The 20,465-nt window shown below is 35.7% G+C and overlaps 1 protein-coding gene across 2 annotated transcripts in view; it reads left to right on the forward strand.

Annotated features, from left to right (window-relative positions):
* Positions 1–20,465, forward strand: part of TTC28 (tetratricopeptide repeat domain 28) — a 628,165-nt gene that overhangs the window by 35,867 nt on the left and 571,833 nt on the right. For both annotated transcript variants that reach the window (XM_042910405.1, XM_042910407.1), the window contains exon 2: positions 3,682–3,960. In XM_042910405.1, the coding sequence (XP_042766339.1) occupies positions 3,682–3,960 (279 nt within the window). The remainder of the gene's footprint in view (positions 1–3,681; positions 3,961–20,465) is intronic.

The following is a 20,465-nucleotide window of genomic DNA, read 5'->3' on the forward strand; positions in this document are numbered from 1 at the left end:
TTCTGAATTTAATATGGCCAGTTTTTCCAAGTACTGTATATATAATCTGAAATACATGCAGGGGCCTTTTTTCCCCCCTCTCTGTCATGCCAAGGTTATTAATAGCAGAGAAGATAAAGAGGAACTAGGTAGATTATATTCCTTTCTTTAACCATACACAAAATGCTATTTATTAGCCTCCTAAGGATAACACCATAACTAGCTTATTAGAAACAGGCATAGTTTGACAGTTTAGAAGCTTCTGTGGACACTTATTAGAGTGCTTTTTTCTTTTAAATTTATGGACATGTGGTGGTGGTGATTTAGTATTTATTTATAATCTAGTATTTATAATCTGTCTGCACTAGCACTTTTCCATGGTGTTTTACTTTGCTCTCAGAGGCTTTATTTAGTAGTTTATACCAGAGGGTTTTTGTTTGTTTTTTAAGTAGGCTCTACACCCAACATGGGGCTTGAACTCATGACTCTGAGATCAAGGGTCACATACTCTACCAACTGGGCCAGCTAGGCACTCTAGTTTATAACAGAGTTTTAGCAACTTCCTGTCTGGGAACATACTCTACCAAAAAGATCCTTTGATCTCATATGTATGGTATCTCCTGTCTGAGATTCACAGTGTGTAAAATAAAAGCTCTGAGGTCTTCCACTAAAGCAGAAACTCGTTTTCCTTGTTCCTCCAAGTATCCTGAGGACCTAGGGTTCTTAGGGGTGCATAATTTGGGAAATGTTACTTTATATTACTGTATATGGAGGTAGTGGAATGCAGAACTTTTCTTAATTTGATTCTTATTTGTGTTGGCATTGAACCAAATTATTACTCTGAGAAGTAGGGAGGGGATGCTCTAATAGTAGGATCATGTCTTTTTCACTTTTAAGCTACATTTGAAGCTAACCATTTTACTGTTAAAGGCTGTTATTTATATTTTTATGTCATACCCTTGAGTTTTCAAATATAGAATTGGTTTTCATAACTTATGGCTAGTACTGCCCTTATTTTGGACTCCTGATGACTATATTTTCCAAAATGAAATCAGTTTTATACATTGTCAGTATCTCAATACATTGGTTTGATGATGTGGATAAAAAAATTAAGAATCAAGACTCTTTAAAGGAAAATCCTTGTTTGGTAAATGTTACATAGTCCGTTAATTTTCAAACAGTATGTTTCATGATCATAATTTAAAACAGCAACAACAGACTAACCAGAATACAATCTTGGTTTGTCACTTCCAGTATGAGGAAGTTGAGAGATATAACTTGAACACTGATATTGGACATTTCTAGAATATATTTTATTATTCTTATTTTTTTAATTTTATTTTATTTTGAGAGAGAGAATGCACAGAGAGAGAGAGGGAGAGAGAATCACAAGCAGGCTCTGCATTGCCAGCACAGAGCCCAATGCAGGGCTCGAATTCTCGAACTGTGAGATCAGGACCTGAGCCGGAAACCAAGAGTTGGACACACAACTAACTGAGCCACCCAGGCGCCCCAAGAATATTTTTAATGTTTCAAATTGTCATGGAAATCTAGTTCATGATATTCCTGTAAACAGGAAAAATAGTAATTGTCTGTGTGAAGATTAGCTCTGCTTTTTTCCTCCTTTCTGTGGAATTTGTCCTTTGTCCTCTGTGAAGAGTCTGGTACTTTTTAAGTATTGGTTGTGTTACATCTCAGATCTGTCCTCTTTTTTTTTTTTTTTTTTTTTTTAAGATTTATTTATTTAAGTAATCTCTATACCCAACATGGGACTCGAACTCATAACCCTGAGATTAAGAGTCACATGCTCTACCACTTGAGCCAGCCAGGCACCCCTGTGTTCTTTTGAATGGAGGGACTTAGTCTTAAAGAAAGACATGAGGAAGAAAATTATACTTTACACTTTTTGTTTTAATTGTACTCAGGGCAAGTCTGCTTAGAATTGCAAACTGTCTCTCTGGATACTGATGTCTTAAGTTTCTTCTCTTGGCACTCTGATGCAGTTCCTAATTTTCCTATTTTAAAAATAAGTAACGTTTGACTCATTCACCACTCCCTTTGGTTTTAAGGTCAGTGTTATTAAGTCATAGGAAACTTAATGATTTGGAAGAAATCAACATAAAAAACGGGTCTTAAATTGCCAAGATACAGTTTACGGCAGGTATTTTGTTTTTCTTTTTGGTGATTTACAAAAACTGGTGTTTGTCTTTGAAATTCCATGGTAGAAGCCCAATTACCAAATTTGTCAGTCTAAAAGATTCATTGATACATTAAAATTTATGTTTTTAAATTTTTTAAATTTTTAAATTTTAGAACTCACATATACTTACTGTATAACATTTGGATAAGAAAGGTAACTCTGGGGTGCCTGGGTGGCTCAGTTGGTTGAGTGCCTGACTTCGGCTCAGGTCATGATCTCGCGGTCTGTGAGTTCAAGCCCCCCGTCGGGCTCTGTGCTGACAGCTCAGAGCCTGGATCCTCTTTCAGATCCTGTGTCTCCTTCTCTGTCTGCCCCCACCCCTCCTCTCTCTCTCTCTCTCTCAAAAATAAATAAACATTAAAAAAATAAAAAAAAAATAAAGATAACCCATAATTTTATATCCAGAGATAACTTAGCATAGTTATTATTTTGATCATTTATTTCATTTTCTGAGTGCAACTATCTTAATATAGTTTAGATCATGTTTTCTGTATTGACTTGTATTTGTATTTTTTCCCTTAATATAAATAACTTTATGCACGTGTGTATGTAATCTCTACACCCAACATGTGGCTTTAACTCAGGTCCCAAGATCAAGAGTCTCATGCTCTACTGAGTGAGCCAGCCAGGCACCCTCACTTAGTAGAACTGTAAATTGCCAGGAAAAAGTCTAAGTATTCTTTTGCATTCACTCATTCATTCATTCATTCATTCATTCGTTTATTCAGTCATTCTGTCAATCCAAAAAGTATGAATATAAATATGCATGTTTTTTAAAGTTTGTTTTGAGAGAGAGAGGCAGAGAGAGAGGGAGAGAGAGAATTCCAAGCAAGTTCCTCCGTGAGTGCAGAGCCTGATGTAGGACTCCATTTCACGAACCACAAGAACACAACATGAGCAGAGATCAAGATTAGGATGCTTAACCAACAGAGCCACTCAAGTACCCCTAAATATGTATGTTTATAACTATATGTATATATATAAAACAGATACATATATATATATATACGTATATATATATACGTATATATATATACGTATATGTATATGTATATATATATATACGTATATATATATACGTATATATATATACGTATACGTATATATATATGTATATGTATATATATATATATATATGCATTCAAAGTACTATGTTGGCTGCTTCTTTGAAAGGTTATTAACTTTCAGGCTACAAAAGTTTACTATATAAAGCAGACCATGAAGAATGTCTCTGTTCTTTTATTTATTTATTTTTACTTTTGAGAGAGCACAGGCAGGGAAGGGGCAGAGAGAGAGGGGGACAGAAGATCTGAAGAAGGCTCTGCGCTGACAGCAAGAGCCTGAGTAAGGGACTTGAACTCACGAACCGTGAGATCATGACCTGAGCCGACGTCAGACGCTCAACCAACTGGACCACCCAGGCACCCCAGAATGTCCCTCTTCTCTTGAAATTCAGACAAAGAAACCCTCTGGATTATCTGACAAAGTTTCTTTGTTTGTAGATTCCTCTCTTTGGTGCTAAGACTATTGGTCGGAGAAGTCCTGATGGACCAGTGTTGAGCAAAGCTGAATTTGTTGAGAAAGTTCGTCAGAGTAACCAGGCCTGTCATGATGGAGATTTTCATACAGCTATTGTTCTGTACAATGAAGCCCTGGCTGTTGACCCTCAGAACTGCATCTTATACAGCAATAGATCTGCAGCCTATATGAAAATCCAGCAGTATGACAAGGCACTGGACGATGCAATCAAAGCTCGACTTCTCAATCCCAAATGGCCAAAGGTAGAAATTTCATTTACTTTCACAGAATCTTTTGTGCTGATTTCTTATTTTAATGTATCATTTCATTGAATTTGCAGTTGTTAATATTTTGATACTCTGTACTTCAGCAAAATGTTGAATGGCCTCATTGAGCTGGTATGCTAGTGAATGGCTTCCTTTTTTATGCTTTGTAATAGTGCTCTCCATGTTCAAGTTTAATTCTTTTCCTGTATGTTTGAAATTTGAAATTTTTTTCTACTCAGCTTCTTGATAGGATACATTTTAGTCATTTATATAGGTTTCCACGTCTCCTTTTTACACAGATGTTTTAGATGGAGATGGTTTTTTTCTTTGAATTTAAAAGAATTAATTTTATTCTGTCAATCGTTGCTTGTTTTCAGAATGGTATTTAACCAGAAAAACTTTTTTTCCTAATACATCATTTTAATTATCTATGTTCCCTTGGATAGTTTTAGGTTTGAATGATCTTTGTTTTGTATATACTTTATTTTCAGTGTGCCTGTTTGCTGTCTAACCTCCATTAAGATGTACTGAAGTGTTTGAGATCCTTTTTATTGAGCCACGAAACCATTTGATACCATTTTTGGCTTTCTGTTGCATTAACAAAGGTTCATGGATATTTGCTAGAGATTTAAAAAATATTCTTACTGTCTTATTAATGCTATAGTTACATTAATTTATACTTTAACTGTGGTAGGTACTTTTGGCCTCGTTCAGTGGAATTTCCAGTATTGCTGCTGCCTCATGAATTGTTTAGTATTGTGTAATTCCCTAACAGAGTTGTTTTGTAACTATAATTACTGCAAATTAAACAAAATCTATTTTAAAAAATTGTTATAGGACACCACTTGGGGGTTAGAATGTTGTTTTCAAAGGACAGACCCAGGTTCAAATTCCTTCTCTTTTGTTAATGGCTCTCTTTTGTCTGGCTTTTGGTAAATTTCTTAACTTCTCTAGGGTTAAGATAAATGGAATAATAATACCTATCTTGTGAGGCCATTTAAGAGTCAGAGATAATTTGTTACTTGTACATAGTATGCATTTGATAGATAATAGCTATGATTGTGACATTTTTATCGAAGGTACAAGTAAGTAGGTTATTCTAGCAAAGCTTGGCATGTGTCTTCTCTTTCTCTTTCCCTTTTTCTTTTAAACCTGTGGTTGATTGCAATGAGCCTGATAAATAGCTTAATTCTCAAATTAAGTATTTCCATTCTTTCCTTTTTTGGATCCACTTATTTTATGTCCTTCCTATATTTGTGAACATTTTAAAACTTTCATCTTTTTCCTTTTTTCTGTCATTCTACTTTCTTTTGTCACCCTCTTGCGATTTAGCACACACACACACAAAATAGCTGAAAAAGGTGCACTTTTATGATTATAGATAAAAAAAATCAACCTTTCAAGGTAATCTTACCAAGTTTTAGTCTCTGATGTTTTTCCCCTTATGATAAGTGAAGTTGTTCTATGTTTACCACTTGCATTAATATTTCAGCTCCATATTTGGCTTCAAGGAAAACTAATTTAGGAATATCTAGAATTATGTAACATGTAAATTAGTTTTTATTATTGAAATCATGAAAGGGTTTTCATATACAATGTGATTCATAATAAAATTAATTTATAAAGAAATTTCCACTACTGTATAAATTCTTTCCATTTCATAAAAACTTTATTTTATACTTAGTTTTCTAGGAATATACTTACAATATAAAAGAAGGTTAAGTTGTACTGTTTTGTTGTAAAGATATGTCTGTTGAAATTTTATCAATTTTTTTTTCCTTTGCTGAAAAGACTATCTTTTCCCCATTGAATTATCTTTAGTGCCTTTGTCACAAATCATTTGAGCATAAAAGTGTGGGGCTATTATTGGTCTTTCTATTTTGGCTTTTCTAACTTTCTCATTAAAATCTTTTTGCCTTTTGAAGTCTTTTTCTGAAATGTCATTATTGTCTAGTTTGATTAGGGAAAACATTAATTCTAATTTCTATTTATGGTAATTAAAAAAAGTGTTTTAAAAATGTTTATTTATTTTTGAGAGAGAGAGAGAGAGACAGAGTGCGAACAGGGGAGGGTCAGAGAGAGAGGGAGACACAGAATCTGAAGCAGGCTCCAGGCTCTGAGCTGTCAGCACAGAGCCTGATGCGGGGTTCAAACTCACGAACAGTGAGATCGTGACCTGAGCTGAAAGTCAGACACTTAACCAACTGAGGCACCCAGGCATCCCTCTATGGTAATTTTTTATGTAAATATCTCAGGGCTCCAGCGATTGGATAGAGTCTTTTATTTGTGTCTATTTTGTCTGAATGAGAAATGATTTTGGTGTGTTATGGGCTGCAAAAGAGGTTATGAAAGCCTCTAAAAAGAATAAGCTCAGTGTTATTACCAAATTATGATAGTTATCTCCAACTGCCTCTTAGCTATTGTCTGTTTATGTTCATTCTTTTGTGTCCTGTTTAAGAAATATTTATCTTACTCGGGGTTATAAAGTTTTTGTTAGGTTTTCTTCTAGAATTTTTATAGTTCTTACCTTTCGGTCTTTGATTCATTTCAAGTAAATTTTGCGGTATGTTGTGAGATAGGGGTCAAGATGTATTATTATTTTTTCAATATAGATAACCATGTTCCAGCAACATTTGTTGAAAAGACTATCCTTTCCCCATTGAATGATCTTTGGTGCCTTTGTCACAAATCATTTGACCCCATAAAGTATGGTGCTATTATTGGTCTCTATTTTGTTCCATTGACCTATCTATCCTATGCCCTAAATGCACTGTCTTGATTACTGTAGCTTTATTTATTTATTTATTTTTAACGTTTTTATTTATTTTTGAGACAGAGAGAGACAGAGCATGAATGGGGGAGGGTCAGAGAGAGGGAGACACAGAATCTGAAGCAGGCTCCAGGCTCTGAGCTGTCAGCACAGAGCCCGACGCGGGGCTTGAACTCATGGACCGCGAGATCATGACCTGAGCTGAAGTCGGCCGCTTAACCGACTGAGCCACCCAGGCGCCCCTACTGTAGCTTTATTGTAAGTCTTGACATCAGATATTGTGAGTTTTCCATCTTTTTTTTTTTTTAATGTTTATTTATTTTGAGAGAGAGAGAGAGAGAGAATGCATGTTTGAGTTGGGGAGGGGTAGAGAGGGAGGAAGAATCCCAAGCAGGTTACTTGCTGTCAGCTTGGAGCCCAACGCGGGACTTGATCTCACGAACTGAGATCATGACTTGAGCCAAAATCAAGAGTTGGACATTTAACTGACTGAGCCATCCAGGCTCCCCTGAGTCTTTCATCTTTATTCTTCTTTTCCTAGGTTGTTTTTGATATTATCAGTCTTTGTATTTTTATATAAGTTATGAAACCATCTTATCAATTTTTTCAAAAAGGCTCCTGGGAAATTAATGGGGTTGCATTGAACTTTTAGAGCAGTTTGGAAAGAATTGCCACCTTAACTTTATTCAGTTTTCTAATCATGAACATGGTATCTGTCCCCATTTATTTAGTCCTTCTTTCATTTTCCTTTGTAACCTTTTGTAGTTTCTAGTGTTCAGTCTTGTACATATTTTATTAAATTTATTCCTAAGTATTTTGCTTTTTGATGCTATTATAAATCGATTTAAAAATTTTTATTTTCTATTTCTTCATTGCTAGTATATGGAAATGGAATGGATTTTTGTACTTGGTATCATGTGACCCAGTTAAATTCACTATCAAGTTCTAGTGGGGTTTTTTGCAGATGCCTTAGGATTTTTTCTGCACATGATCATATAACCTGTAAGTAATGACAGGTCTTTTTTTCTTTTGCATATGCTTTTTATTTCTTTCTCTTGATCCATTGTACCTGTTAGGATATCCAGTCTAATTCTGAATAGAAATGGTGACAGCAAACTTCCTTATTCATTCTTGATCTTAGTGGGAAGGCATTGAGCTTTTCTTTGTTGAGAATGATGTCCTTAATCTGGTGGAGGATGTTCCCTTCAATTTCTGTTATGACTGAGTGTTGAATTTTGTCATTTTTTCTTCATTAATTGAAATTATAATTTTTTTCTCATTTAGTCTGTTAATATCATAAATTAAATTGATTCTGTTTTGGAATGTTAGGCCAAGCTTACCTTCCATGGGATAAATACCACTTAGTTATTATGTCTTAATCCCTTTTATGTATTGTTGGATATGATTTGCTATAATTTTGTTAAGAGTTTTTGCATCTTAGTGAAAGATATTGATCTGTTTTCTTTTCTGATGATGTCTTTGATTTTGGTATCAGAGTGATACTGGCTTCATACAATGAAGTGTTCTCTCTTCTTGTATTTTTTGAAAGAGTTTTTGTTGGATTGGCATTGTTTGTTTCTTAAATATTTGGTAGAATTCACCAATTAAGCCATAATTGCATGTAGTTTTCTTTATGAGAAGTTTTTATTTTTTTTTATATTTTAAAGTTTATTTATTTATTTTGAAGGGGAGGGAGGGGTAGAGAAAGGAAGAGAAAGAATCCCGAGCAGGCTGCACGCTGCCAGCACAGAGCCTGATGCCAGTCTTGACCCCATGAACCTCAAGATCAATACCTGAGCCGAGATCAAGAGTTAGACGCTGAACTGACTGAGCCACCCAGACGCTTCTGTGGGAAAGTTTTAATTATGAATTCAATTTCTCTGATTGATATAAGACCATTCAAGTTTTCTGTTTCTTCTTAGTTTGGTATTTTGTTTGTTTCACTTAATTTTTACATTTAATTTGGGTTGCAAATTTATTGCTGTAAATTTGTTGATAACATTCCCTTACTATCCTTTTAATTTCTGTAGGATCTTTAGTGATGTCCTTTCTTTCATTCCTGTTATTAATTTGATATTAATTAATTTCTCTGTCTTATCTCATTAGTCTGCTTAGGGATTTATCAATATTATTCATCTTTCCAGACAATCAGGTATTAATTTCATTGATTTTGAATATTATTGTACATTTTCTCTTCCATCAATTTCTGTTATTTCCTTCTTTATAATTATTTTACATTTAATTTGCTCTCTCTTCCTTTTTCTTTTTTTTTTTTTTAATATTTATTTTTGAGAGAGACAGAGTGTGAGTGGGGGAGGGGCAGAGAGAGGGAGATACAGAATCTGAAACAGGCTCCAGGCTCTGAGCTGTCAGCACAGAGCCTGACATGGGGCTCAAACCCACAAACAGTGAGATCATGACCTGAGGTGAAGTTGGACACTTATGATTGAGCCACCCAGGCGCCCCTTCCTTTTTTTTCTTAAGATGAGAACTTAGGCCATTGATCTTAAATATTCTTTTTTTTTTTTCTTTTAAATTTATTTATTTACTTTGAGAGAGAGACAGAGTGAGTGGAGGAGGGGCAGGGAGAAAGAGAGAATCCCAAGCAGGCTCCGTGCTGCCAGTGCAGAGCCCGATGTGGGGCTCAACTCATGAACCATGAGATCATGACCTGAACTGGAACCAAGAATTGAAGACTTAACTGCCTGAGCCACCCAGGCAACCCTTAAATCTTTTTTTTTTTTTTAACTTTAATTTAATTTTTTTGTGGGGAGGGGCAAAGGGAGAGGGAGAGAGAGAATCTTCAGCAGGCTCTGCACCCAGCACAGATCCTGATGCAGGGTTTGATCTTACGACTGTGATATCTTGACCTGAGCGAGTTGGATGCTTAACCAACTGAGCTACCCAGGTGCCTTTTCTTCTTTTTTTAAGAAATATAAGCACTTAAAGCCAAAATTTTCTTTGCTAGTACTGCTTTTGCTGCATCCCACAAATTTTGATGTCATATTTTGTCATTCTGTTTAGAATAGTTTTGAATTTTCCTTGGCGGTACTTACTTGATCCATGGGTTATTTTAGAAGTATATTGTCAAATTTCCTAATATTTCTTATTTTTAAAGTTATCTTATTGTTGATATCTAACTTAATCCCATTGTGGATAAAGAACACAATTGACATGATATTAATTTTTTAAAATTTACTGGGGCTTGTTTTATGGCCCATCATGTTTTATCCTGGTGAAACCTGCTATGAGTGCCTGAAAGGAATATGTATTCTGTAGTTGTTAGGTGTAGTTCTATAGATACCAGTTAACTCAAGGTGATTGATACTGTTTATGTCTTCTAGGTCTTTGATGACTTATTATTTTTTGGTCTAATTATTCCATCAATTGTTAGAATAGAGAAGTTAAAATCCACAACTAAGATTTTGGAATTGGCTCTTTTTTTTTAATATTGTGAATTTTTGCTTCATGATTTTTAAAGCTCTGTTATTAACATATACCACTTTATTATTATTTTGTGTTCTTGATGAATTGATCCTTTTATCATTGTGCTAGGTCCCTTTTTATCTTTGGTAGTAATTATTGTCGTAAGGTATATCTGCTTGATTCTAATATAGCCACTTCAGTTTTTTTATTCTTACTCTTTGCATTATGTATCTTTTCTATCCATATATTTTCAGCTTCTCTGGGTCTTTACATTTCATATTCATCTTTTTTTTGACAATATATATTATTTGTTTTTTTAAAAAAAGTTTATTTTTGAGAGAGAGAGACAGAAAGAGTGAGCGAGCTCAGAGAGGAGCAGACGTAGAGGGAGACAGAGAATCCCAAGCATTCTCCATGCTGTCAGCACAGGGCCTGATGCAGGACTCAATCTCATGAACAGAGAGTTCATATCATGAGTGGAAATCAAGAGTTGGATGCTCAACTGACTGAACCACCCAGGCACTCCTGTTTCTTGCTTTTTAAATCAATTTTTTCAGTCTCTGCCTTTTAATTGGAATCTGTGTTTATTAACATTTAATGTAATTATTGATGTTGATTTTTTTTTTTCTGTACCATTTTATTTGTATTCTCTGTTTTTTCCTGTTACTCTTTTCCTGATGTTTATTGGTTTATTTGACTACTTTTTGAGTTGATTTGTTCTTTTCTTTTGAGAGTTTTTCATTGTTTTTGATTGTTATTGATGTTGTTTGGCAGGTTGTTATTATTTTGATTGTTATTTTTTTAGAGACAGAGAGAGGGAGAGGGTACAGGGGCAGAGGAAGATAGAGAATCTTAAGTAGGCTCCACACTCAGATTGTGGGCTCAATCCCACAACCCTGGTATCATGATCCAAGCCAAAATCAAGAGTCAGACACTCAACTGACTGAGCCACCCAGGGGCCCCTGGCAGGTTATTATCTTGGTTAGAATAGAATTGCATACTTTGTTTCTTGAATTGCAGCTCTAGTTTCAGTACAGATATTTTGTCTTTATTTGAGCTACTCAAGGATTAGCCAAAGATGTGGGTAGACAGAATTTGAGTATCCCTTTTCTGGTTCTTGTCCTTCTGGGATTCTTTTCCTCCTTGGCCACAGGCAGTGGTTTCCTGTGCTTCAGTATTCTGATTTCCCCAGCCAAAATGACAGTGCTCCAGTCACCCTGGTCACCACTCTGATTGGGAACTCACTTAACAGCTCTCTTTCTCCAGAATCTGTTGGCTTCTATTCACTCTCCAGTGCTTTCAGGTAGGTTATTTTTGTGTTGTATCTAGATTTTGTAGTTGTTTTCTTTGTGGGAGTGGGTTCACTAGGATCTTGCTCAGTACTTAGTGGAAACAGAAGTGATGTCTTCTCAGTGATCTAAGGTTCCTCATTTTCAGTGGATCCCAACAAAGTCATCTTGCTTCCTTAGGCCCAGTAGCTTTCTTGATGTTTTGAGTTCTCTTTTTAGGGTCATTGTTCCTAGTTACTCATCTTATTCATTTACAATATTTATTTCTGTTTCCTTTTTCATTCATTCATTATATTGGTGAATAGCCCTTCTGCATTCTGTATTCCTTATATATCTTATGCAGTGTATTTCCACAGCCAGTATTATAGTCTAGGTTATTATAGTTTCATTCTTACTTTGTTGTGAGTTAAAAAAAAGTTTTTTTTAAATGTTTTTATTTATTTATTTATTTATTTATTTAATTTTTTTTTCAATGTTTTTTATTTATTTTTGGGACAGAGAGAGACAGAGCATGAACGGGGGAGGGGCAGAGAGAGAGGGAGACACAGAATCGGAAACAGGCTCCAGGCTCCGAGCCATCAGCTCAGAGCCTGATGCGGGGCTCGAACTCACAGACCGCGAGATCGTGACCTGGCTGAAGTCGGGCGCTTAACCGACTGCGCCACCCAGGCGCCCCTGTTTTTATTTATTTTTGAGACAGAGAGAGACAGAGCATGAGCAGGGGAGGGGCAGAGCGAGAGGGAGACACAGAATCCAAAGCAGACTCCAGGCTCTGAGCTGTCAGCACAGAGCCTGACACGGGGCTCAAACTCACGGACTGTGAGATCATGACCTGAGCTTAATTCAGACGCTTAACCGACTGAGCCACCCAGGCGCCCCTGTCGTGAATTTTTTTATTGTAACAATATTCTAATGAAAAACTTTCTGTTGTTTCGTGTTTCCAAGTAACCTGATATTCAAGACTCTGCACAAATGGTTATATTTCCCCCTTTATTACCTGCTGCTGGGATGACAAACCTGCTCTTTTTATTGATTGTGTCTTTTCCTTTTTTTTCTTCCTTCCTGTTTATGCCAAACTGTGCCTGGAGTTTTGTTCCTTGCTTCCGCTTGTCTAATTCAATTCTCATCTTTCCCTGAAAGCTACATTGAGCTTCTGTGAATATGATAGTCATTTTGCTAATTTCAATTAATTATTTATATATATATATATATACATATATATATATATATATATATACACATATACACACACATACATAAAAATGTATGTTACTTAAGTGTATCTGAGTCTTTAGCTTGAAAGTGCCTGGAAAGCTTGTCTTCTACTATAGCCCAGACATTGCAGAGAGAGAGAGGGACAGAGGATCTGAAGCAGGCTCTGTGTTGAAAGCACAGACCCTGATGCAGGGCTTGAACTCGTGAACTGTGAGATCATGACTTGAGCCGAACTTGGACGCTTAACTGACTGAGCCACCCAGCCATCCATCCTTAAAATTTTCTTTTCACTTTAGTGTCTAAGTCAAAGAGAAAAGAGATATAATTGTGCATTTCCGTCTTGAAGACTTCTAAGGAAGTAGATGTCACAGACCATAAGCTTTGACAATATAAGTTTTCTTTTTTTTTAATTAGCCAATTTTCTCAATAGATTTAGTTCACTTTTTAATCAGTTGTGGAAGGGATCTAACATTTCTTTCAAATCTCCCACCTTAAAACCTTTCATGTATTTAGTGAGTTAGCATAGTATAATGTAAATAGGATGTACAGGCAGTCTTCACTTTGCATGGTAGGACAGTACCATAGAGGCAACTGTACAAGCTGAAAAATCTTACATGAACTTTGCAATGATTTCAACTGTTCTGTGGCCTTTTTAAAATTTTTTAAATTTTTTACTTAAAAAACTTTTGATGTTTATTTATTTTTGAGAGAGAGAGAGAAAAATTGTGCCTGCACGCGCACGCACACAAGCTCACACACACACATATGCACGTGCAAGGGGGAGGGGCAGAGAGAGAGGGAGACACAGAATTGAAAGTAGGCTTCAGGCTCTGGGTGGTCAGCACAGAGTCCAGTGTGGGGCTCGAACTCATGAATGACAAAATCATGACCCGAGCCAAAGTTGGACACTTAACTGAGAGCCATCCAGGTGCCCCAAGAATGGAAAAACTATTAAAACAGATATTTAGTACATTGTGCTTTAAAATGTTAGAAACATTGAGAATTTGTTTTATTTTTTTGTAAAAAACTTCTCTGTAGTTATTTGAATTGTTCTTGTTGCTTTCTTCTCATCGTATAAATTACAGTACAGAGTATCTTTTCTGTGCCTTGGTGAATTGTCATACTACTTTCTAGTTTGGGTCAGCTTATAAAATGTTAATCTTCAGTGTGAAATATCTCTGAGCATTCCTGCAGTTACAGTAATTTTGCCAGAATAATGTTCTCTGGAACATTTTAGCCTTTTGGTCACAACCACTTTCCTCATTTACGTTGACAAGTTCATTCTCAAAGTTCTTCTAACTGGACCTCTTCAACAGTGGCTCTGTCAACATTCCCATCGTCCACTATTTCTTCTATAACTCTCTTTGTGTTTGAGCTGAATTTTATCTTCAGCATTATCACTCTTTATTTCTTTGCTGCATTCATCTTTGTTCCTCAATTCTCCTTTTCCAAAACCCATTTTTATAAAATGTCCACACGGGTTTGTCACTGGAAGATAAAGGGGCAACACAACCACCTTTTTGCTGTTTCTGTGTGAGCTGAATAACAGATGTATGCAGTGACCAATCATCACAGAGTTTGAAACGAGTGATGTGATTGGTCATTAATCATGATGCATAACTCTTAATTATATAGCAATTGTGGACTGAAAAACCAGCAGTGGAATTTGTACTTTATGCATTTACTCACAGTTAATATACCATGGTAATTGAAATTTGAATTGTGGTATTAGGGAATTGGTGTAATTTAACTGTGGTAACTGAAATCCTCGTATATTGAAACAACATACATGTGAAGCAAGAACTGCTGGGTTTTTGGAGTTGGATCTAAGTTATTTCGTCCTTACACGTTGCTTCACTTTCATATGCCTCAGTTTTCCCATTTGTAATTTGGGTTAATATCACAAACTTGACAGGGTTGTATTGAGGATTAAATAAAATAATGGTAGGCACTTAGCAGAGCATTTTTCACATATAGTTTTTTTTAATATATTATGATTATTAATGGTGATCACCCTCATGGTGATATTTGTATTTAGACACACATAATTTTTTTCAAACTATCCAATAATTTTTTGACCATTTCTCTTCACTTTATAATAATCTCAGTAATTTTCTGAATCTTTCCAATTTCTACTGATCATTTTTCAAAAAGTGTGATGACAAAATGGGTAAAATATTCCATTAAGATATATCTGTTGCAGAGGGAAGGGGAGGAATTATTTTTTGCCACTTATAGAGGACATATACTCTTTTGAATAACTTATCAGATCCTACTGGTCTTTTTATTTTTTTTTATTTTTTTTTATTTATTTTTTTTTTTTTTAACGTTTATTTATTTTTGAGACAGAGAGAGACAGAGCATGAACAGGGGAGGGGCAGAGAGAGAGGGAGACACAGAAGCTGAAACAGGCTCCAGGCTCTGAGCTGCCAGCACAGAGCCCGACACGGGGCTCGAACTCACGGACCATGAGATCGTGACCTGAGCCGAAGTCAGCCGCTTAACCGACTGAGCCACCCAGGCGCCCCTCTACTGGTCTTTTTAAAGTATGCTATATTTCATTTATTTGATTTCAGTAAATATCTATTAGGCATTTACTATAAATGCAAGTATCGTTCTGCTTTTTCCTCTGATAATGGTATTCAGTTGATTTGTCTCCTTTTTTAAAATTTAGCATATTCATCTTTTTTCATTGTTTTGGTATTCTGCTTCTTTTCCATGATTAAAAAAAAATGCATCATTGAACTGTACTTGTATCCACTGGTTTTTGCTTTGTAACAAATCACTCCAAAACAGTGACTTAAAATAACAACCATTTATTTAGCTCAGGATTCTTTCTGTATGCCAGCTGAGTGACTTTTCTAGTCTGGGCTGACTCAGCTGATTTCTGCTGGACTTGCTCATGTGTTCAAGTTCAACTAGAGGTTTGCCTGATGGTTGGATCATTGAAGATAGTCTTACTCACATTTCTGACAATTGCTATGCTGTTGGCAACAGCAGCTGGAGAACAACAGTAACTGGGCCTTGTGCCTCTCATCATTTTCCCGAGCTTCTTCCCATGGCAATTGTAGGATTCCCCCAACTACAGGAGAGTGGAAGCAGCAATGTGCAAGCATTTTCTGACGACTCTCTTTCTACCAAATATGCTATTATCCTCTGGGGCAGAGTAGGTCACATGGCCAAGCCCAGAACCATGTAGGATGGGATTACCCAAGGGCATATATATAGAAAGGGAAGAATCTACAGCCATCCTTGTAATTTTCCCCAGTATTCTTTGTCAGTCAGATTATACACTTAGTGTGGTACATATTCACGTACCCCCCTTCCTAGAACATAACCCTCTTTAGTTGTTTGTATTTTGTTTTAACTTTTTACCCTAGATCTTTCTGGTCTGGAATTTTCTTGAATCACATCTTTTCAGACAAGTCTATTGTGAAGTAGTTTATATCATTTCAGTGTGAATTATGAGTTATAAAAAATAGTTATATTCTTTAAGGGTACCGTAGGAAAAGAAAACCAAAGGAATGGTAGATTTTCATATGGTGTAACTATATAAAAACTATATAAGGGAAAGTTCCACAGCAGGACTTTCCCATTAATTGTAAAGCATACCACGAATACCTTGTCTTTCTGTATGAATTTAAAGCTCTTTCATATTTTCATTTTTTGATTATAATTGATGAGAGAATCCTATTATCAAGTATAATTCTTAATGAGAGAATATTATACATTGTCAGGTATTATACCTGATGACAGTTATATGTAAAAAAAAAATGTGAATATCTTGGCCCCATGTTTCCTTTTGGTTTACCTATATTATAATAGTAACAAAATATAATAGCTTTTGTTGAATGGTTATTTACCAAAAGATTGTCTGAATCTTTTTATTTGTGTATCAATTTTATACTCACAATCTTAGAAGTTAGATATAATTATTAGCCCAACTTTACAATAGTGAACATTTACAGTTAGTGAGAGATTAAATAACTTGTCTAGTACATCCAACTAGTAAAAGAGTTGGACTTTAACCCAGGTCTGTCCTATCTGAGTCTAAAGAATTTTTCCTTTATCCGTATACTGTACTACTTGCCTAAACAAAAGAGTTCATCAGTTAAGAGATTTTAAGAGTTCAGAATTCTCTTTTAAGTTTTAACACTGTTATGTTCATAAGATGTTGAGGATACTATTCAATTTCACTTTCCTATAATATAAACCAGACTCTGACAGTGCAGTTTTTTTTGCCTTTTACTTGTCATTACAAGTAAACAAAGTGTTTTAAATGCATTGAATTTTAAAAAGAAGTTTGTAAATGTATTGGAGCTTAATAACAGAAATGCATAAAATAATGTTTTTAAGCTATATATATATATATATATATATATTTTTTTTTTTTTTTTTTTTTTAAAAGTCCAGCATGGAACACATCCAGCATGGAACCCAACACAGGACTTGAACTCATGACCCTGAGATCAAGACCTGAGCTGAGATCAAGAACCACACTTAACTGACTGAGCCACCTAGGCACCCCTAAGTTAGATAATCTTAATAGTATGCATTCATTATATACTTTTGAGACCATATATGTTTTTTATAATTAACTTTTTTTTTTTTTTTAGCAAGAATTAAGTATATTTATTGAATAGTTCTGTGATGCTAGGCAGTGTTCTAAACCAAGAATACGGCAGAACAAAGTTACAACTAATGTTTCAGTGGAGAGAAGCAGAAAATAAAGTAATATATGAAAAGATTTTAAAACAATAAGCACTCTGAAGATAATTTCAAACAGAGTAAAAGAATTGAGAGTACTGAGAAAAGAGGATGACAGAGTTACGGAAGAGTTTGTGGGAAGAGATGATTCAGATGAGACCTGAGAGAACCAGATGTGGGCAAAGTGCATTGTAGGCATAATAAACAGCTAATGTGAACTTGGCTAATTGAAGAAAATAGCACAAAGGCCAGTGGAACATAGTGAGTGAGTGAGTGAAATGGAGGTGGTAGGATAAGGTTGTTGAGGTGGGCTGTGGCCAGGTCATGCGGGGCCTTTTAAGCTATTATAAGGAGGTAATGTTTTATTCAGATACTTGATGGATGTCACGTGTGTGTGTGTGTGTGTGTGTGTGTGTGTGTGTGTATTATATATGTTTATATATAATATATATAAAATACAATATATTATATAATATGTATTATGTATGTATTTATTTTGAGAGTGAGAGAGCAAGAAGAGGAGGAGCAAAGAGAGAAGGGAGAGAGAGAGAATCCCAGGCAGTCTCCACACTGTCAGCACAGAGCTGGATGTGGGGCTCAAACTCATGAACAGCCAGGTCATGACCTGAGTTGAAACCAAGAGTCAGAGGCTTAACTGACTGAGCCACCCAGGTGCCTCAGATCTAAGGTAGACAGATGACATACTTAATTTATGGTCATTCTAGTTAAAGATTAAACATATGTTTAATTTCCTCATATTTGTGACTTTCCAAATTTCCTTCTATTATTGATTCCAAATTTCATTCTATTATGTATGATTGGAGAACATACTTTGTATCATACCAATCTTTTAAAATTTATTTAGGATTGGTTATAGGTTTAGGTTATGGCCTTACATATTATCTGTATTCAAGAATATTTCATGTGCCCTTGAGAAAAATGTGTATTCTGCTGTTGTTGGGTAGGGTGGTCTGTAGATGTTCATTAGGTCTAGTTAGTTTATAGTGTTGTTCAAGTCTTCTGTTTCTTTGTTGATGGATGATCTTATTCATTATTGAAAGTGGGATATGAAGTCTCCAATTATGGTTGAATTTTCTATTTTTCCATTTAATTCTATCAGTTTTTGCTTCATGTATTTTGGGGGCTTTGTTGTTGGGTATTTGTCACAGACTTTGAGTCTGGAGTTCTCTCTTGTCCAGCAAGAGAGTGGATGCAGAATTGAATATGAGAGAGGCTAATGTCTGGGAGGAGACAAGAGCCCCAAGTAAGGGTCCTTGCTCTGTATTAGGATCAGAAGGCTTACAAACGTCATGGGCATGCAGAAAGAGACAATAAAACAGTGATCATTAACTCGTGTGTGAGAGAAAGGGGGTTTTGAAGATATGCAGTGTTAGGGGTAAGAGTCAATACAAATGAAAATCATTTAGGGGTAAGAGTCAATACAAATGAAAATCATTTGTAAGGGGTTAAGAGTCAATTTGTTAGGGGTAAGAGTCAATACAAATGAAAGTGCTGAGCAGAGGGCCGATTACTGCAGGCAGCAGGCACCGTGTCTGTTTATCTTAACTTTTCTAGGCTAAGACAGATAGAATATGCTACCACAGGGTTAACAAGGCATTTTTCTTGCTAATTAGCTCTGGGTTTTTTCACCCTGTTGCTGCAGCTTTCCAATTGTACCTGTTCTCGGATGCTTTCTTCCTGTGGAAGCAGCTTTCTGCTCTGCACTTTGTTCTATGCTGGGGGCACTCTCACCCTGTGGTGGCTTTCCACCCTAAACCTTGTTAACTGATTGGTGCAAGCTCAGAGAATTCTTAAACTTATTCCCCACAGATATTTATATTTTTATGATTATTATATCTTCCTGGGAGATTGATCCTTTTATCATTATAGAATATTCTTCCTTGTCTTTAGTAACAATTTTGGTTTTAAAATCTATTTTGTTGATATTGATATAGCCACTCCATCTCTCATTTGGTTACTGCTTGCATGATGTATCTTTTTCCATACTTTCCCTTTCAACCTATTTGTGTCTTTGAAACTAAAGTGAGTGTCTTCTAAAACTTTTTTTTAAGGTTTATTTATTTTTGAGAGAAAGAGACAGAGCATGAGCAGGGGAGGGGCAGAGAGAGAGGGAGACACAGAATCTGAAGCAGGCTCCAGGCTCTGAGCTGTCAGCACAGAGTCTGATGCAGGGCTTGTCAGCACAGAGTCTGATGCAGGGCTTGAACCCATGGATCATGAGATCATGACCTGAGCCAAATTCAGACATTTTAACCGACTGAGCCACCCAGACGCCCCATAAAGTGAGTGTCGTCTAGACAGCATATAGTTACATCATTTTTAAAATACTTTTTTAAAAAGCTTATTTACTTATTTTGAGAGAGTGTGAGCAGGGCAGGGGAAGAGAGAGAGAGGGAGAGAGAATCCCAAGCAGACCTTTCAGTGTCATTGTGGAGCCCAATGCAGGGCTTGAACCTACAGATTGTGAGATTATGACCTGAGCTGACCAGAAGTCAGAAGCTTAACTGACTCAGCCACCAGGCGCTCCCATTGTTTTTTAAATCCATTTTTCTAGTCTGCATCCTTTGATTGTAGTGTCTCAATATAACTCCATTTATATTTAATGCCTTTTTGTTACTTATTTTTTTATATGTCTTTTTTTCTATATGTCTTTGTTAATTTGTTTTCTATATACCTTTTTCTTATTCTTTTATGTTAAATATTTTGTAGTGTACCATTTACATTCCCTTGTTTCTTTTACTATATATTTTCTTGGTGGTTGCCCTAGAGATTGTAATTAGCAGTAAAATATGTGTCAACTTAATTTTATTTTTGTATATTTATTATTTTATTAAAGTTTTATTTATTTAAGTAATCTTTACACCCCCTGTGGGGCTCAAACTCATGACCCTGATGTCAAGAGTGGCACATGCTTTTGAGTCCACCAGATGCTCCTCGACTTGATTTAACAGTGTACAAAAACTTTGGTCCAGTATATCTCTATTCCCTTTTCTTTTGTTGTGTTAGTGTCATACAAACTGTATCTTTCTATATTGCAAGGTAATCAGCATAGTCTTATATGCCACTGTCTTTTA

The sequence above is a fragment of the Panthera leo genome, chromosome D3 (assembly GCF_018350215.1).
Source record: "Panthera leo isolate Ple1 chromosome D3, P.leo_Ple1_pat1.1, whole genome shotgun sequence".
Classification (NCBI taxonomy): Eukaryota; Metazoa; Chordata; class Mammalia; order Carnivora; family Felidae; genus Panthera; species Panthera leo.